The sequence below is a fragment of the Macaca mulatta genome, chromosome 7 (genome assembly GCF_049350105.2).
Source record: "Macaca mulatta isolate MMU2019108-1 chromosome 7, T2T-MMU8v2.0, whole genome shotgun sequence".
NCBI lineage: Eukaryota > Metazoa > Chordata > Mammalia > Primates > Cercopithecidae > Macaca > Macaca mulatta.
Genome location: NC_133412.1, coordinates 45,104,653 through 45,125,099, shown reverse-complemented (window position 1 = coordinate 45,125,099; position 20,447 = coordinate 45,104,653). Strand labels below are relative to the sequence as shown.

General features: G+C 38.3%; 1 protein-coding gene across 12 annotated transcripts in view; it reads right to left on the bottom strand.

Annotated features, from left to right (window-relative positions):
* The window catches only part of MAP2K5 (mitogen-activated protein kinase kinase 5), a 263,591-nt gene that overhangs the window by 223,576 nt on the left and 19,568 nt on the right, over window positions 1-20,447 (bottom strand). For all 12 annotated transcript variants that reach the window (XM_015142546.3, XM_077939621.1, XM_015142547.3 and 9 more), the window contains exons 3-4: window positions 19,333-19,400; window positions 2,582-2,651 (exon numbers count right to left, since the gene is read on the bottom strand). In XM_015142546.3, coding sequence (XP_014998032.1) covers window positions 2,582-2,651; window positions 19,333-19,400 — 138 coding nt within the window. The remainder of the gene's footprint in view (window positions 1-2,581; window positions 2,652-19,332; window positions 19,401-20,447) is intronic.

Sequence of the window (20,447 nt, the reverse complement as noted above, 5' to 3'; positions counted from 1 at the left end):
AAACTACAGAAATAAAAAGACAGTCTCATATTCTGAAATATTTAAATTTGGCTTAGAAAGACTATGTTTAACAATTTATTGCAGCCTAGTGGGTTTTATGATAAGACTACATGTGACAATGACATCTCATATATTTTCCTCCTTTAAGAATCCTCTCCCCATAATATACTCTTCTCTCCACTCCAAAACAAGCCCTCCAAACTACTCCCATGCACACTCTAATTATATTTTAATATATATGTCTTTCCATTTTAATCACATTATAATTTAAATGAAATTCTTACCCAAAGGGCATAGTAAGCACTTATAATCTGTGTGACTCTGAAGTTACTTAACCTCTCTGAACCTCAATATTCTCATCCATAAATTGGAAACAATAATACCTAATAGGCAGAACTATCAGGAAGATTACAGACGATGACACGTAAAGCAATACTAATGCCTTAACAGAGCAGACATCTAAAAATGGTTGTGATTATCATGGGAAGAAGCATAATGGGATGAACAGTGAGAATGACAGGACTGCTCACAAAATGAAAGAAAACAAACAACCCACAACATTGGAAGTATGTTTCTTTCTTTTTTTTTTTTTGAGACAGGGTATTGCTCTGTCACTCAGACTGGAGTACAGCGGCACAAACATGGCTCACTGTAGCCTCAACCTCTTGGGCTCAAGCCATCCTCCCACCTCAGCCCACCAAGTAGCTGGGACAACAGGAGTGTGCCACTACATCTGGCTAATTTTTGTATTTTTTGGTACAGACAGGGTTTTGACATGTTGCCCAGGCTGGTCCCAAACTCTTGAGCTCAAGCAATCCGCCTGCCTTAGCTTCCCAAAATGCTGAGATTACAGGCATGAACTACTGTGCCCTGCCTGGAAGTATATTTCTCCAGGATACTGCAACTAGGGTTTTCTATGGCAGAGCTATAATGTCAGTAGATAAATTAATAGAAATTTTCAGTTTGTAAAATAGTATTCCTTGTGAAGAAAGAATTTTGAAACTTGCCCAAATTCTCCAGTCACTACAAACATTAAGATATAATCTATCTCCTGGCTGGGCGCGGTGGCTCATACCTGTAATCCCAGCACTCTGGGAGGCCAAGGGATCGGATCACGAGGTCAGAAGATCAAGACCATCCTGGCCAACATGGTGAAACCCTGTCTCTACTAAAAATACAAAAATTAGCTGGGTGTGGTGGCATGAGCCTGTAATCCCAGCTACTCAGAAGGCTGAGGCAGGAGAATCGCTTGAACCAGGGAGTCAGAGGTTGCAGTGAGCCAAGATTGCACCACTGCACTCCAGCCTGGTGGCAGAGCAAGACTCTGTCTCAAACAAAAAAAAAAAAATAATTTACATCCTAATCATTGGCCTAATAAACAGAAATAGCAACATTTCTTTCTTTTTTTCTGTTTTGGTGGTTATTCAAGTACAACAGAAGTGGATTAATCACAATCCTTATTTTGAACTATCACTGGCCTTAAATAGCCCAACTGTACTTACTTAGCACTTTAATAAGTTATTAGTAATATACTAAGCACTCCCGATTCTGCTGCCCACACATATGCTAAAAGAGCAATATTATTCTTGAACCCAGATCTTCTTGAGGGTTGGCCAAGCCAGCTGCCTTTGGAGACTTTATCAGTGCAAATAGGAGCCTACTGGTTAATTGAGCCATTCAAACTTCAGAGAGTTACAGGTAATGAAAGTCTAGAATGTTTAATTGGAAAACTCATACCATGATTATTTGTACAGTATCAGTTAACGAAGGTAAGTTTAACTTTTAATTATTTCAATTAAGTTATTTCTAGAAGGGTTACTTAGAGAATTTCCTTATCTGTTCCATTAGTTAGAAAACATGGATTCCAAGTGGGGCAATGTATAACGGGTGAAAGACTTAATGGTTTATATAATTAAACTGTTCTTTTTCACCATTATTCAAATTTTGAGGGAACATTTATACACGGTTGAACAATCATATCTGATACAAGGATAGTACTGCCAAACCTAAAAGGGAAAAAGAAAATTATCTGACCAAGTGATTCACTGAAACTTACTCTCATCAGCTCTTATTTTTGGAGATAATCAAATTTCCATTTGTGAAGAATTTCAACTATTTAGAAAATACCTCCTCAAAAAAACAGACACCAAACATTCCGCCAAAATTTCTCTCCTAACACCTCAGTAAATCTTAGCTTCTGCACTAGCTAAAAGCTTTCTCCTCAATCGCAGCTCTGGCTGCCATCATGAGCCACAGTTTATAAATATCCAGGATTAAAGTTATTCATTTGCCTTGGTTTAGAAACCATGCGGACCCCCAAAGAGTTCTTTAAGCTAATGTAAGCATGTACTTCAAAAACAAAAAACAATCTAGTTAGTTTAATTTACTCTAGTAAATTAGATATTTTATCTGCCATAACTATAATATGGCCTGCAATCCCCATGATAATGAATACTTCTTTTGTTTTTCAAATTAAGAGCTAAACATCATGTTATGTGCATTTAAACCTTTGGAAAACATAACTGTTGATGAAACAGTTTACTGAAATAATCATTGTTGATTAGAATTTGCTCAACATTACCTCTTGGAAATATCTGCAGAGGCTCTATTAACTGTCCATTTACTTGCTGTTCCATTACTGTGGAATAATACTGCAAAGAGATTATAGAAAGAGATTACTCAGTAATGTATGAATACTGGAACAGACACTTAGTGGTCGTTTAATTCACAGTACTTTTGTAAACTGCTGGTATAAACATATCAGCCTTGAGAATACTTTTCCCCTACCGGCACACCAAAATGACTATAGTGAATATTTAGGATTGAAAGTCCAGTATGTTAGCCTTCACCCTGGCATTTATCTTTAAAAGTGTTAAGACTTTATATTAGTATTTAATGTAAATTAAATAATATAAAATATTTGAAAATTATATATATTTAAACAACACATAAAGCATTTTAGTGGAATTTCCCAAATTGCCTCTTGCTCTTTTTCCCTGGATTTTGCAAAGCAAAATGAAGAAACTTCACATTGGGCTTGGACCTACACACCAGTTAATCAAACATTATTCACATTTGTGTATGAAATGCACAGATAATGGAAATCTAAATTACAGAGACTGTGGAAACAGCAAACAAAATATGACCCATCCAAAGATGACAGGATTAACAGGATAAAAAGGTAGCCTAGTTTCAAGCAAACATACCTTTTATGCTTTAGCCTTATAAACACTTTAGTACAGACCAAATTGCACTGTAAAATTCTGCACACAAAAAATAAAGTTCTAAGTGACAAAGCTTTCACACTCCTTAGTAAACACAAATTATTCAGTAGGTTGTACTGTGGTTTGATTACCACTTCTTTCAATATGCTAATTTGTGAGCATATGTCCACCTAACTTGGAGATGGCTTCTGTGCTCTCACATCTTATAATGCTTGACAAATAACAAGTGACGCTCTTGGTGGAAAAATATCCACAATGAAAACTGCTGATTTTATGTTTTGAGGGGCTGTCAAAGAGCAGAACACCCTTTTCATCCTCGCTGTTTTTATATTAAAAACATGTTCATATTATTTAAATACTATATGTTTAGGAAATCTCTCCTTGATTATCATTGTTTCCTGACATTCTTTAAAAGTTTCTTTTTTTAGCAGACATCACATATATCTTCCTATTGCTTTTATGTACATTAAAATTATTACAAGAGCAAGGGTTTTTTTTTTTTTTTTTTCCTCTTGAAAATAAAGGGGAGCTATAAAATTCCACATCATTTTGGGAATCACAAGTTAATACATCTAAGGCTGTTTGCACTAATAACAAATAAAGTGAAGGTGGATATTGGATAGCTATGGACTGATACAAGTATACCCAGCTCTCCAAAGGGTTTCAAACTGTAAAGGAAGTGATTCTCTCCTTCTATGGACATAAAAATTCATATACATACAGCATAAACATATGAAACATACGCTCTGGAATATACTCTAAGGCAAATGTCTTTCAGGAGATTCTGTTCCTTAAAACCACAGAAATACAGCACTCGCCATTACTCAAACAGTGATGACAAGTAAATGAAATATCAATCATGTAGGCTGTCAACCTTTTGGGACAGCAATAACTGTTAACAAGTAGTCTGGAAAAATTGTCCGAAAATGACTTGTCCTCGGCACACAAGTATTTGAGGTTTCCATGGAAAATTAAGATGCCAGTGGCTATTTGGAACATTGCTCAGGTATTCTTTTTAATGGGAAATTTGCCGGTTATTGATCCACAGCATGTACCCCCTTGCTTCTGGAAGGCTGCAAGCAACTTTCCAATCAGTGGCTGTCAAAAAAATTACTGCCTTTTTGTACTGATACAAGACAACAGCAGTGGTTGTGTTCTCCTATAGTTAATGCTTTTCTTTAATTAACTGCTATGTACAATAGGCTAGTAATTTCAGTTACTACTTTGCCATTGTCCTAGAAATCAAGACAAATAAAATATCCTTATGCTTTATCTAACAAGTTAATTATAGAGATGTCTAAAACTGGTGCTTGGGGTCAAGTTTGAAAACAAATAACCTCAAATGTAAAGGGTCAGAACAGGTGCAATGCGTTTTTTTTCCTACTATAAAACCTTGCATGCATGAAATTGACCTGTTTTCCAGCTTTATTTATTTACCTCACAGAATAAATAAATAAATAAATATGGTTTTCCTTTCATTTTAAGTCTGTTCCAAATCAACTGGCAAGCTATATACACTTTTATAATCATTGTGAGAATTTTTAACCCATCTATAAACATCTCTCTGTACCACGATTAACAGTCACAGTAATGATGTTGAGTATGCCACTTAACAGTTTCTCTATAGCGAGTAGTTAGGTTGTATTTTTTGTTTTTTATATTTCCTCTAAATCCAAGTGTATTTTCTCCTGCTGTACTACTGCATTTGATCTGTATCTGTATTAATAGAGATGCTTATGTTCTACATAGCAAAGTAATTCACTATCAAGGACATGCTGTAAAGGGAGGTAATCAAACCCACAGTGTGGGCCCTACACAACTGATCCCTGAGAAACAGCCACCAACAAGGCACTAGGCCTAGAAACTCAGGCTACTGCCTATGGAGCATTCCCCATCAGATAAGGATAAAATGCAGGGCCATGCATGGTACCTCCTGGCACAGAGCAGTCCTGACTGGCCACCAGGTCCATGCTACTCAGTGAGATGAGCAAGGCACCTGAAGGAATCAGAGGGCTCAAACTCAGGAGCTTCATCACTAACTGTTGTCTCCAAGCATGTGACCTCCATGACGAAATGCTCACTGTGCCTCATGTTACTCATTTATAAAATCAAGACAGATCTACCCAGCGGATAGCTGTGAGGCTCACATGGGAAAACAAAGACAGCAACTAATAAACTGCAAAACAAATTGGGATTTTCTTTCTTTTTTTTTTTTTGAGACAGAGTCTTGCTCTGTCACCCAGGCTGGAGTACAGTGGCACAGTCTTGGCTCACTGCAACCTACACCTCCCAGGTTCAAGCTATTCTCCTGCCTCAGCCTCCCAAGTAGCTGGGATTACAGGTGCCCGCCACCATGCCCAGCTAATTTTTGTATTTTTAGTAGGGATGGAGTTTTACTATGTTCGCCAGGTTGGTCTCAAACTCCTGACCTCAGGTGATCCACCTGCCTTGGCCTCCCAAAGTGCTGGGATTACAGGCGTGAGCCACCACACACGGGCAGCAAATTGTTTTTAGATCTGAATCTATTAGTGTCATTTCTATATACTCTTCCTTTAAAGGGATTCTCTCCAATTTTGTTCTAAATAGTGATAAAATAAGCAGTAATGACCAAAACCAAAAGAAAAGAAAAAAACAAAGAAACAAACAGCAACGACCAAAAAAACACTCCTAAACCTTGTACACCAAGATACTGAACATAATAGCTTGGACAGAAATGTAACAAAGTAACCTTCATAATATTACTTAAAGTTATCCAAATAACTTCATCTTCAAGTCTATAATCTTATCCTGGCATTTATTAGCCCTAACACAAAACTCTGCACATAGTAGGTGTTTAATAAATATTTACTGATTCAAATGGGGTTGAATTCTGAGTCTGCCATCATTAACTTGTGTAGCCTTCAGGAAGACATTTAACTTTATTAAACATTAGTTTCCTAATATTTACCCTAATATATAGGGTTACGGTGAGGCTCAAAAATTAAACTGCAGCAATAAAATTAGTGAAGGCACTTGGTAAACTATAATGCATTACTAGTTAAGAAATTTAAAAGTACACCTCCTCATATTGAAACAATATTAAGCAAAGTTTCTATCTTCGAAGTGTTCCAGCACTTAAAAGTGCAGAAATAATTATATAGAGTACGAAATATTGTGTTCAAACTGAATACATCAGCAGCAGTTATAAAAAGTGTTTTCTCCTGTTATTCCTTGCATAATACTGCATAAACATGCAGTAACTGCAGCAATAATCAATAAGTTAACTGGGTAAAAGATTAATCAGTTTTGCAATTGCTAATGGAATCTCCAGTACTAGACTCAGATTAGTTTCAGACTCCTTCTGAGCTGTTCTTCAAAATTCTTAAGCCATTTTAATAAGGATGTGACAAAGTTTAGCATAGTTACCAAAAATCTAATTAATTTGAAACAGAGGGCCAGATTCAACAAGGGGATAACAAGTACAATTTTTTGCTTTGTTTTGTTTGCAAGTTTACTACAGTGTTCATATTTGTTATAAACCTAATTCTAATGCTAATGGCACAATTCAATCAATAATTACATTTTTTTCTTCATGGAAATCTGCCATTTTTTAAAAAAACTTGAGTTCTAAAATAGCACAATTTAAGTTTATAAGGCACATATCTTCTATTAAGAAAGAAGTGGGCGCAGTGGCTTATGCCTGTAATCCCAGCACTTTGGAAGGCCAAAGCAGGCAGATTGAGGTCAGGAGTTCGAGACCAGACTGACCAACATGGTGAAACCCTGTCTCTACTAAAAATACAAAAATTACCTGGGTGTGGTGGTGTGCACCTGTAATCCCAGCTACTCAGGAGGCTGAGATAGGAGAATTGTTTGAACCCAGGAGGCGGAGGTTGCAGTGAGCCAAGAGCATGCCACTGCACTCCAGCCTGGGCGACAAGGCAAGACTCCATCTCAAAAAAAAAAAAAAAAAAAAAAAGAGAGAAAGAAAGAAAAAAAGAAGAGAAAACAGAGACAGAGATAGAGACACAGGGAGAGAACTAACCCTCACTCATTGGACACCTATGTGTGTTAGGCTCAGTACTACATATCTACGTTTATTCACTTAGTTTCTTACAATCCTATCCCATTCTGTAAGTATCATCACCTCTATTTAACAGATGAAGCAAATGGTTTATCAGTAAACCAAAAAACAAAGAAAAAAAGTACTCCTTTCATTCTAGGCCATGCCATGCACTCGGGGCATAAAATGTGTATTTATTGCTTACAAGTTAAGAGGTAGGTTATCTCATATTTCTCATACCTCAAAACATTTACCTAAATAGGCAGGGTTACCTGGTAGACTGCTGAGCTGGTGAAGAGTTGTGGCTTCACTCACACCCTGCGCAGGTTAGGTTATGTCCCCCGATCTTTCAGAGGCTGGCGAAGCAGTGTGAAGACATCTGTGCTGATGGGTGACCTCTGGCTCTTTCTTTGGCAACCCCCCTCCCGCCACCCCCTCCACAGGTTTTCCCACCTCTCCTACTACTCCATTCGGTTTCCTGTAAGTGGTTATTACCCCATTCCTCCTTTAAATGCAGGATTTCCCTCCCTGTTTTTCATTAACCTTCTCATTTTATACTCTCCTTGAGTTACTTCAGCCACTTCAAAGGTTTCAACTACCAGAGGAGTCACTGAGACTAACTATGAGCTGATGAATCACAAATCTTTATTTCCAGCCCAGATTTCTCTCCTAAGTTCTGAAACATACCCAGTTGGTTGTGCAGAGCCTCCTCCAATTCAACAGGTCCAAAACTGATTTCCTCTCCTATCTCCTCTCAGACCCTAGTCTTCTGCTGCCTGGGTTTATGGTCTCAGGAAATACCATCACTATGACCCTGTTTCCCAAACCAGAAATCTGGAAGTAATCCAAACCATCTCTCTTCTCTTCTCCCCCATATTCAATCACTAAATTTTATATTATTTATTTATTTTTTTGAGATGGAGTCTCACTCTGTCGCTCAGGCTGGAGTGCAGTGGCGCGATCTCGGCTCAATGCAACCTCCGCCTCCCAGGTTCAAATGATTCTCCTGCCTCAGCCCCCTGAGTAGCTGGGACTACAGGTGCCCACCACCATGCCCAGCTAATTTTTGTATTTTTAGTAGAGATGGGATTTCCCCATGTTGGCCAGGATGGTCTCGATCTCTTGACCTCGTGATTCACTTGCCTCGGCCTCCCAAAGTGCTGGGATTACAGATGTGAGCCATCACACCAGGCCTTATTTTGTTTTTTGAGACAGAGTCTTGCTCTATCACCCAGGCTGGAGTGCAATGGTGCGATCCTGGCTCAATACAACTTCCGCCTCCTGGGTTCAAGTGATTCTCCTGCCTCAGCCTCCCGAGTAGCTGATACTACAGGTGCCCCCACCATGCCCAGCTAATTTTTGTATTTTTAGTAGAGATGGGGTTTCACCATGTTGGCCAAGCCGGTCTCAAACTCCTGACCTCACGTGATCCACCCACCTTGGCCTCCCAAAGTGCTGGGATTACAGGCGTGTACCACCATGCTGGGCCTACTAAATTTTATTATCTTGACATCCTCCCCACTTCTCAAATCTGTTAACTTCTCATCAGTCCTGTGACCACCATTGTCTTTCACAGGGAACAGGCCCCTAAGTGGCTTCCAAGCTTTATAATTTCTCTACCCCAAGCCACTCTTGAGAAATACTGTTATCAGAAAGGGATCCTTATCCATACCCCAAGAGAGGGTTCTTGGATGTCATACAAGAAAGAATTTGGGGTGATTCTACAAAGTAAAGTGAAAGCAAGTTTATTAAGAAAGCAAAGGAATAAAAGAATGGCTTCACCAATAAATCCAGAGCCGGGTGTTCCCAAAAGTAAGAGGAGGAGCACTAGATAACAAAGCAAAAAACCATATGGAGAAGATGCGCTGCACTACAAGGGCTGGTGACACAGGATTGTTCATCTTTGTGTGACTACTGTCTTCCACAAGAAGATATTATTATTTAAAGATATTATCTTTAAAGCAAAACTTAGAATGCTTTTGTTCTTAAGATATCAGGATATCAGGGCATTTCCTGGGTCTGTTAAGTCCTGAGTCTGTTTGGTAAACGCTATTAACCTGTTCCCTTAACTCTTAAACACCCTGTAACTAAGAATGCCTGACTTCCAGCAGGTCTCAGCCTCATTTTACCCAGTTTCTATTCAAGATGGAGTCTGATATGGTTTGGATTTGTGTCCCCGCCCACAAATCTCATGTCGAATTGCAGCAGGGGTCCAGTGAGAGATTACTGGATCATGGGGGTGGATTTCCCCCTAGTTGTTCTCATGATAGTGAGTGAATTCTCACGAGATCTGATGGTTTAAAAGTGTGTGGCAACTCACCCACCCGCTACCCAACTGTCTCTCCTGCCACCCTGTGAAGAAGGTACTTGCTTCCCCTTTGTCTTCTGCCATGATTGTAAGTTTCCTGAGGCCTCCCCAGCCATGCAGAACTGTGTCAATTAAACCTCTTTTCTTTATAAATTACCCAGTCTCAAATAGCTCTTATTTATAGCAATGTTGTCAGAGGCATTCGAAGCAGAGCAACTCCATCTTGAGTGAGGGCTAGGAAAAATGAGGCTGGGACTTGCTGGGCTACATTCCCAGGAAGTTAGGTATTCCGAGGCTCTAGATGTTTATGATGAAGGGAACAGATTGATAACGTTTACTAAACACGCCCAGATTCAGGAATGTCCTGATATCCTAATATCTTGAGAACAGAAGCATTCCTAATTTTGCTTTAAACATAATAATATCAGACCAGGCGCGGTGGCTCACATCTGTAATCCCAGCACTTTGGCAGGCCGAGGCAGGCGGATCACAAGGTCAGGAGATCGAGACCAGCCTGGCCAATATGGTGAAACCCTGTCTCTACTAAAAATACAAAACTTAGTTGGGCATGATGGCAGGTGCCTGTAGTCCCAGGTACTCAGGAGGTTGAGGCAAGAGAATCGCTTGAACTTGGAAGGTGAGTTTGCAGTGAGCCGAGATCACACCACTACACTCTAGCCTAGGCAACAGAGCAAGACTCTGTCTCAAAAAAAAAAAAGAAAAAAGAAAAAAGATATCAATTCTTGCAAAATATAGTAATTAAGAAAATGAATCCTTTATCACAAACCCTTGTAGCAGAGCACATCTCCCCATGATCCTTTTTTATCCTATACATAAACAAACATCATACCTAGGGTGGGCACATTCATCCTCCTACTTTCAGGAATGTCCTACTCTGTCTATGCAGTGAGTAGCTATTCTTTCACCACTTTACTTTCTTAATAAACTTGCTTTCACTTTGCACTGTGGACTCACCCTGAATTCTTTCTTGCATAAGATCCAAGAACCCTCTCTTCGGGTCTGGATTGGGACCCCTTTCCGGTAACAGTATGAAAACAGACTAATACAGAGTTGCTGTGGCTCAAATGCCTCTGACAATACGAGATATGATCATGTCACTTCCCTGTTCCCTCAAGCTAAGGCCCTCCATGGTCTAACCCACCTTCCTCCCAGCCTCATCTCCCACCCTCTTCCCCGTCACTGTCCATACAGACTGAATCACAGGCAGCTCCTCCTGATTCACCAGGCATTCTTTAAATACACTGTTCTTTCTGCCCCAAACACCCTTCCTAGTCCCCTTGTCCTAACTTACCCCACCTGGACACCGGCCCTCTTCAGGAAGCCTTCTTGGTCCCCAAAGCTAGATTAGACACTTCTTGTGCTCATGGAGCACCTAATGCTGAGGTGTATTATATCATTTATCACTCCGCTTGGTAATTATGAGTTTCCTTGATTTCTCCCACTGAATTCTGTTTCCTTTTTTGTTAATCTCCCTGACTGGACCATGAGCTCCTAGAGGGCATGAACTGTATGCTCACTGCACCCCCACCACCTTGCATAGCACTTGGCCAGAGAACTGCTATCCAATAAACATTTGCTGCATGAAAAAACTGATTGGATGAATGAGGAAACAAACCAGCGAGTGAGTGACCTCAGGCTCCAGCTCTCTATGGACTAGCTGTGTGACCTCAAGAAAGGCACACAATTGTTTATGCCTCTGTACCCTCTGCTGTAAAAATGGGGGAAAAAGCCTGCCTTGCTCATCTTATAAAGATGTTAAGAAGATCAAAATTAAAGGAGCTGGTATATGGGAAACCTTCTTAAAAAGTACCTGAAAAAAAATCTTGAAATAGGAAATGGTGCCTTGAATCTCTCATTTCCAAGTAAGAGTACATAGAAGAAAAACGTTCATAACAATAGGGTGACACAGAAACCACAAAACAAGGCCACTGAGATATCTGGACAAAGTACAGTGGTAGAATTTAACTAACTGGTTTATGGAGATTGAGTCAGTATCCCCTCCCTTCCCCTCAATTACTGCAGTACTATAAATAATAAAGTAAAATGGGTATTGTGGGGAACACTGTTTCTCTTTTGGAAGTGCAACAAGGGCAGGAACCATGCCTTGTATATTTTATTTCCTCTTATGCCAGAGGTATTAACCTGGGATCTATATGGGCTTTAGGAGATCCTTGAAGCTGGTGAAACACTGCATTATGTGAATTTTCTGGGGTAAAAAAATAAACAACTTCCCACAGATTTTCAAAAAGGACTATGCCTTTAAAAACTTGAGAAATCACTGCCATATAATGCCTAGCACATTATAGACACTGCACAAATGTTTACAGGAAGAATCCAGAGAGGAACTGATATAGACATAGTAATGACTCTCATTGGTCATACCTTCTAATTTATTCAGCAGCAAGTCTCACGTACAGAGGAAACACCAGGCCTATTTATTACTCTTCCATACATTTATAACAGGACGGTTTATCAAATCTCTCCTTAGCATGCCTAACAGACAACATAATTGGTACAGTATTTCACTTATAAGGAATACTCATGCTGTCTTTTTCACACTAATGATAAGATTTTCAGATTCCTGTTGTCAATACTGCAAGCTATCCTATTATATGTAGCTCAGTCAGTAATTACAGCAATAATCAATAAACTAACCAACTATTTGCAGTCCATAGTTAATTTATTTGTTTTCCCAGTGAAGAACCCAACAATCTTAACTCTATCAAATGGCTACAAATTCAATTACAACCCTACTCAGATGTGTCATTAGTTACACCTTCTTTCAATTATTTCTCATACTTTACATTAAGAGGCTTTTCCTTCATGATGCTGACCTCTCACAAAGCACACAACTGCCCCAGTGGTCAAAAATAATATATGAAGCCAATCTATTTTGAATATCAAATTAATAGCTACATTTACTTACCTGGCTTCAGGCTCTGACTCCCTAATAACTCATTGTTCCTGTCATGAGGAGACTACAATGTATACAAGCTCTTCCTTAAGACACTCGACTGAGGGTCCACATATGGTCACAGATTGATTAGATGATGAGAAAGAAAATCACAATGTGAAGGTCAACAGGGACCAACTCTGGGCCCTATTTATAGGCTCATGTTATTGGATGGATGTATTTATTAATGACTTGAAAGTGAAAATGACAGCAAGTTGGGCAAGTTTAATGATAACACCATTTGGATAAAACCGTAGAGGACTTTAAGGAGCTCCAGATAGTCTTAATAGAAGTTTGGGCAGCCAATAGCAGATGAAATTCAAATTGGCTAAGTTTAAGGTAATATGTGTTGGCAGAAGGAGTTTAAATTTGTATTCACCAACAGGCCCAAAATTTATGGGATCCTCTCAGCTGAAACTTTCAGAGTTATTACCTTGGTTAGCTTGGGGTAGTGTTCACACACTGACCTTTCACCTGATTTTTAGACTGTAGCAATTCTGCTATTCCTCTTAAAGCAGAAGTTTTAACAGTAGCTTCAGGGAACCTGACACTTAAATAAAACAGGACTATGCAGACAGCAAGCCAAATGAGACATTTTGTTATAAATAGGGTAAGCGGAACCCTCCACAGAGATGGAACTGAACTGGGAGTAGAGCCATATAAATGACAAAATGTTGGTGGTCCAAACCTCCTATTCCAGCGGTCCCCAGAGTGTCCCGGTACCACCAAGACCGAGGCCTGCTCATGCTTATCTTTTCATTTGCATCCAAGAGCCACATAATAAATCCCTTGTTCTGATGCAAACTTGAATATGCTTCTGCTCCCTGCTTCCAAACAGGCTCCAAGATAGATCACAACAGGGGCTAGAAGGGGTCACTACACTTTTATCACTATTTCAAGGGCATCCAAATGTTCCAAACAACACAGAGAAGAGAATTAAAATAATCTGCCTCTGGAAAAAAGTTTTCTTTTTTGACTAGGATAAGAAAAACAAAACAAAAACTTTACTTACAGCTTGGAGCATGTCATTATTTGAGAAAATAAATTTCCAAAACAATTTATTTCCTTCAGTTTCCCTTTCTCATTTTTTTCACCATTTCTCCACCTTGCCTGAATAATATACTATGTGGTCAGTTGTTTGGATAAATTGCATTCAATTAGGGGACTCATTGAAAGCTGAACTGATTTTGCCACCTGCAAAGTTAAGTTCAAAGTTGAACCTATTTACTATGTGGCATGTTTGAAAGCACCATGTGGAAAATGAGCTTCCTAACCTCTTTGCTCTTTAAAGAAAACTTCCTAATAGCTAAGGCCCTGATGCTATTAAATATTCAATTTCTAAATGGACAACAAATTTGGCAAACAAGGTAAAACATAGCCTTGTAGGTAAGGACAAAACCTTTAAACCTTCAGACGCCCACGGAGTTTTTTGTTGTTGTTGTTTTTTGAGATGGAGTCTCACTCTGTCGCCCAGGCTGGAGTGCAGTGGTGCAATCTCGGCTCACTGCAACCTCCGCCTCCCAGGTTCAAGCAATTCTCCCGCCTCAGCCTCCCAAGTAGCTGCCACCACGCCTGACTAATTTTCTGTATTTTTAGTAAAGATGGGGTTTCACAGTGTTAGTCAGGATGGTCACGATCTCTTGACCCTGTGATCTGCCCGCCTCAGCCTCCCAAAGTGCTGGGATTATAGGAGTGAGCCACCGTGCCCGGCCAACAGAGTATTTTTTACATTTCTCTACAAACTCAAGTACAGTGACATTTTGGTAATAAGCATTATTTTTCACACTCAGGAAAAAGTAGTATTTGCAAAGCTGAGCGGGACTATAATAGATACCAAAACAAAACCTTATTTAAAACAACCAGGAGCAAAGAGATTGAGAGTCTATATCCAGGCCTTCCCTTTAATTAGCCATATGACTTCCAACTGATTTCTGAATCTTCTATTCTCTGTGGGCCTCAATGTCCTTATTTATAAAATGAAAGAGCTGAACAAAACCTCTGTGGTTACCTTCTGACTCTACTTGAGTAACTGCATGATTTTAGAGGCAACGTCCAAGTTATGTATATTAGAATAAAGCCAATCATGTCCCAATTTACAAGGTGCTCCACAGGTGAAAAAATATTTTTCCCTCATAGTACTCAATGTCTAACAAGGTACACTGCGGTCAAATACACCAAAGGGAATACTTACACTTCCCTTAAATACAAGGATTCCTGTATTGAATATAATACAAGGTCTCATAATGGGAGGCATTACAGTAAAATGTATGCCATACTCTTCTGGCAATGTGGGAAAAAATGATATAAAGAGTGAGAATAGACAAAATGATGAAAATTATTTTTGTTAATACTGTGTTCCACTCACACAAGTCTCTCAATATTAAAGAGAACCAGGTGTAATAAATCCCTAGACACAGGATTTAGCAGAAACAAATATAAATCTATTTACAAAAGCAAGATGTATTGGCTGAATTTCTCCATGAAAGGTCACCCAAAAGAAGAGGTTAACAGTAAAACAATCCCCTCCTAGAACTGGGGCTCCATAGAACTACCAGACAACAAACACAAAAAAATGGAAGGAAAAAAGCAGCACGCTATTTTTAGTATTTCTAGAAAATGAGAGGAGGAAACGAGAACAACGACAAAATAATTTAAACTACATTAAGGGAATATTTAATTAGCAATGATCAGGTATTTAGTTTTCAGAATATGTAGGTTGTATTTTTTTTTCTAATAAAGCATTTCAAATTCTAATTTAAAAAATACTTTATGGAGGAATTAAAAAGATGCAATAGTGTCAGAGGAAAAGCCATGATCCCAGAAGTGGAATATTCTAACAACATAACTCACAAGAAACTATGCTATAAAAACAGATTGTTGATTAACACAAACTCATAACAAAACGCAGAGCAGCTATCACAATGGTGCTGTAATAACACTTGGCTGCTGAAATCTTTCAATACATTAAATATCTCCTTGGAGACCAAATTACTTTACATTTTCTTAAAAGACAATTTATTATAGCTTTGTTTTCTTCTCATTATCTCTTAAAAATATATCTAATGAAGAAAAGAATACAACTTCTAAATAACTTATATAAAATGGTACTAATGTGTGACAAAAGACTTTGGTTTAATATGTTGGTTATTATTTAACAGCACACAACAACCTATTGCCATGACAAATCCTTACCATAATACAATATTCCATGTGTCACATGTATCAAAAACCACTGTATGCCATTATTATGGCACTCATAAAATTAACAGCCTCAGGCTGCTAGCAATTTAAATAATTGATAAGTTTTCAATTAAAAAGGCAACATTTTCAGGTCTAATACAAAAATCTATTTAAATTACTGATAAAAATGTACACTTGTACTGGCCCAAAGCCAGAAAATGCTTGCATCCAAGGGGGAAAAAAATAATTCTTCAAGTTTCAACTCAGAGATGGCAAATTTGTTTTTATTCTTGTGCAGAGATATAGGCTGTTTATTTACTTAACCTTTGTAATCAGCGAAAAAGAATGATTAAAGGACTAAAGGTAAAAGTGCCTCTATTTTTGCTTTCCCACATATGGCTTTTGAAGAAATACTAAGGTGACCACAGATTTACTGAATTCTATATGAAAAACTAAGCTCTTTTGGCTGGGTGCGGTGGCCCATGCCTGTAATCCCAGCACTTTGAAAGGCCAAGGTGAGCAGATCACTTGAAATCAGGAGTTCGAGACCAGCCTGGCCAACATCGCGAAATCCCATCTCTACCAAAAAATACAAAAATTAGCCAGGCGTGGTGGCGGGTGCCTGTAATCCCAGCCACCCGGGAGGCTGAGGCATGAGAATCACTTGAACCCAGCCGAGATCAGGCTACTGCATTGCAGCCTAGGCGAAAGAGTAAGACTTCATCTCATAAACAAAACAAAAAGCTTTTTGTAAAAAACAATAAAAATGTGGTAATGTGTCAGTATCTTCCCTATGCCTTTACACAAAATCCTGACTCAAACTTCAGAGCCAAATTTAAATAACTGATAAGTTTTCAATTAAAAAGGCAACATTTTACAATGTCTACAAAATAAAGACCAATGCAAATTTGTAGGAACATGCTGGTAATTATGAGGACTACCAACCAAAACCAACTGTGAGGTTAGGTCCAAATGGTTCTCCTTAAATTTCAATCATAAGAACCAAGACAGATCAAAATGACAGCCAACCTGGCCAGGTACCTTGGCTCACACCTGTAATTCCAGCACTTTGGGAGGCTGAGGCAGGAGGACCACTTGAGGCCAGGAGTTTGAGGCCAACCTGGGCAACAAAGCAAGACCCCACCTCTACAAAAATTTTTTAAAAATTAGCTCATCAATGAGATAGATGACTTCTATTCAGACAAAAAAAAGTGGCTCCCAAGAAATCTCAGAAACTTTTAAACTAAGGACATGTAACGTAAGATTATGTAATCATATTTTCCTACAACACAAAAATAATTAAACACTGTGTTTGAGAAAATAAGCATATGCTGTAAGGAATATATGGTGCAGAAATCACAACTAAGGTATTACATAAACCCAAATTATTCAGAATGTAATAATGATGATGATAGGCCGGGCGCAGTGGCTCACACCTGTAATCCCAGCACTTTGGGAGGCCGAGACAGGTGGATCATGGGGTCAGGAGTTCGAGATCAGCCTGGCCAACATGATGAAACTCCGTCTCCACTAAAAATACAAAAATTAGCCAGGCACGGTGGCAGGTGCCTGTAATCCCAGCTACTCAGGAGGCTGAGGCAGGAGAATTGCTCTAACCCAGGAGACAGAGGTTTCAGTGAGCCAAGATGGCACCACTGCACTCCAGCCTGGGTGACAGAGCAAGACTCCATCTCAGAGAAAAAAAAAAATAACAGTGATGACATAAAAAGATCCCGCTACAAATGTGCAAAGAGGAAGGTGGGGGAAGAGACAGTGTAAAACAGTAAATGAGCAACAGCTTGGGCATTAAAAGAAACTGAACTTAAATTCCATATTCACATTCATACTAACTCTAAGACCTTGGGCTTATCTCTTAACCACAGCTTCCTCATCTAAAAATAAGAATGATAATATATGTCTTTCAGAGTGATTATTAAAACTAAAAAAATTAAATACCCCAAGCATTTTGTATATAGCAGTAACTCAGAAATGGAAATCATCATTATTATTATCACTATGATCACACCCACTAACATTTTCAAAAAGCACAGTTTGTAAGACCATACCCAAAAGTACGTATCTTTTGCATGTGGTTAAGTTGAATACATAATGAAAGTATACTGATGTCAGTTCTCTGCAATGCACATATGTGAGAAAATTAGAACCCATCTGTGTGTGTGTGTGTTTTCTAAATATAAGCATGTCACACTCTCAGGAGAGTTAGCCAATCTATCAATACTAGTGCTAGACCTTTCCAGCAGACAATCCTACTCTGCCTTTCAAGGTACTGACGAGCCCAGCTCTAAATTCTCAGTATACAAAGACTCTCACATAAGTTAATGGGAAGTCAATGGGAAATTGACTTTTCCCATTCTGTGCTGGTTGGAATGCAATGCTCCGTTAATCATCCTATCCTTCTTGTTCTCTATCCTCCTACCCTAAATTAAAACTATTGGCGGAAACCCATACAGATAGTTCACAGTTTTCATTATAATGAAACAATATCATGGCTGAAGTTGAAGTCTATCAAAAACCTACAACCTAACTGTTGACTAAGATTAGGGTCTCAATGAAAAGCAAGAGCCCTGATTCCATCATTTCCACATGATTCCAAATGATTTCATCATTTGCATTTGTATAGAACTTTTAACTTTTCAAAGGGCTTTCACATCTATTCTCCCATTTGATCATTACAATGGCCCTGTGCAGTATAAAGGACAAGTATTATTATCCACAACTGACAGATGAGACAACTACAGCACTGAAAGGTTAAGTGATTTGCCTAGGGCCAAGAAACCACAGAAGAGCTAAGGTCTCCTGACTTCTACTACAATGCTCTTTCTACCAGACCACTGGAAAAGGTTTTGTAAACAGATTACAGACTCAGATATAATAAAACAAAACTTGAGAGGAAGGCTCAAATCAAGACTCAGGTAACCTATGTCTCCTCATGATAGCTGAATTTTTCAAGCTCAGTATTGAAGCTTTAGAAATATGCCCTTTTCTCTTGTTTACTTCAGTATCAGACAACTGTTAATGCAGATTTTCAGTAAAATTTTAAACACAAAAGAAAAGTCATTTCAGAATATATTCAGATCACTTTGATTCAGTAAGTAACCTTGTAGTTCATTTTCGGTGGGAGTACTATGGGTAGTGCATAAATAACCAAGAGTACATCTTTAAATCGTGTATCCATATTAAGCCTGCAGCTACATTGTAACTATAGTCTGGAAGGGTGAGAGAGATCTCCAGTTGAAAGTAGATTTTGAAAAATTTTTTAGAGCCCAGGGGTTCATTTTTAATGAGCCGTTACTTTAAGTACTGCATAAAAAATACAGGAAATTGATAGTCCATTTAGTCTGCACGATACCTAATGCAAAAGTCATTAAGATGCATTATTCTTAATGTTTATGATATGATCAGTAAGTGTCTTTTGAAAATAATGCCCTTAACTTTCACATATGGAAATCCTTGAAACCTTTACCTATTATATAGAAAAATGTATGACAACTGTGATTTATTTACGTCTTCACTATACCCAAGAAACAGCATCCTCAATCACATTAACATTTTAAAAAATAGTCCTCATTTGTAGTACACTTACATATGACAGCATTGCCTTCATTTCCTCATCACTTCTCACCGTAATTCGATCACCATCTTCATCTTCATCTGTTTAAAAGCAACATAATGCAAATGAGAAGGTGTGCATTTGTTTAATGCACAAAGGGAACATAATACAAACAGTTTATTACAACGTGATATTCTAACCCTCAACACCACATTTTGAGGGGATGTTGACATTATTAGTTTGTTGTTTTGTTTTCCATTTGGAGTACGATCAGAATCTCAATATAAAACTTTCTTTTAGGGATAGCAGAAAATTAAAATATTGCTCATGTCATTCACAACATATATCTAGGTTAAAGTAAATATAACTGGAGTATGACAAAACAGGTTTGGTTAGGGGAACTAAAAACCAAAGAGAGGCCAGTCTTGTTCCACTATCCGTACTTTTTAAATCTCCTGAACAGCACCATACCCTGATTTCTCCATTCTTTCTCTCTCCCAGGCAATCTATCATGTCACAACAGCATGATAAAAATGGCTAACACTTATTGAACACTACTATACATGAAGCACTGTGATCTATGCTTCATAGGCAATACCTCCTTGAAAACCTCATAACAAACCTACGACATGAACATCATTATTATTATTCTCTTTCCACAGAAGAACCTAGGCCTAGTGCAAGGTTAACTTGTAAAGCAGCTCTAATACAGGTCTCTCTATCCCATTCTATTTAGCAGCTCTTTTTCTGAACAGTTTCACTTGTTTTGCATACTCTCCAGCCATAGTAAGCTTCAAATGCTATTCATGCTATTTTGAAATAATTTAAGTCTTAAGGCTGGAGGACAAGACTTCACAAACTACATAACCAGAATGTGTACATTTGAGTAAGTATTATCAGAGGTCACATCTAGAAATAATGTACTTATTTCATGATACTTCTCTTATTCAAAGTAGTTTTTGAAATATATTTTCAAAACTGCTTTAAAAACCTGAAGATAGACTATGTGAGAATATTAAATCTCATTTTTAACCCAAAATGGAATTGTTGGCCTGATCTGCCAAGCATGTCTAAGAATCTGCCAAGCATGTCTATGGCTATTTCTAAATATATAGTTAACTATTCATCCTTCTATAAAGATTTGTGAA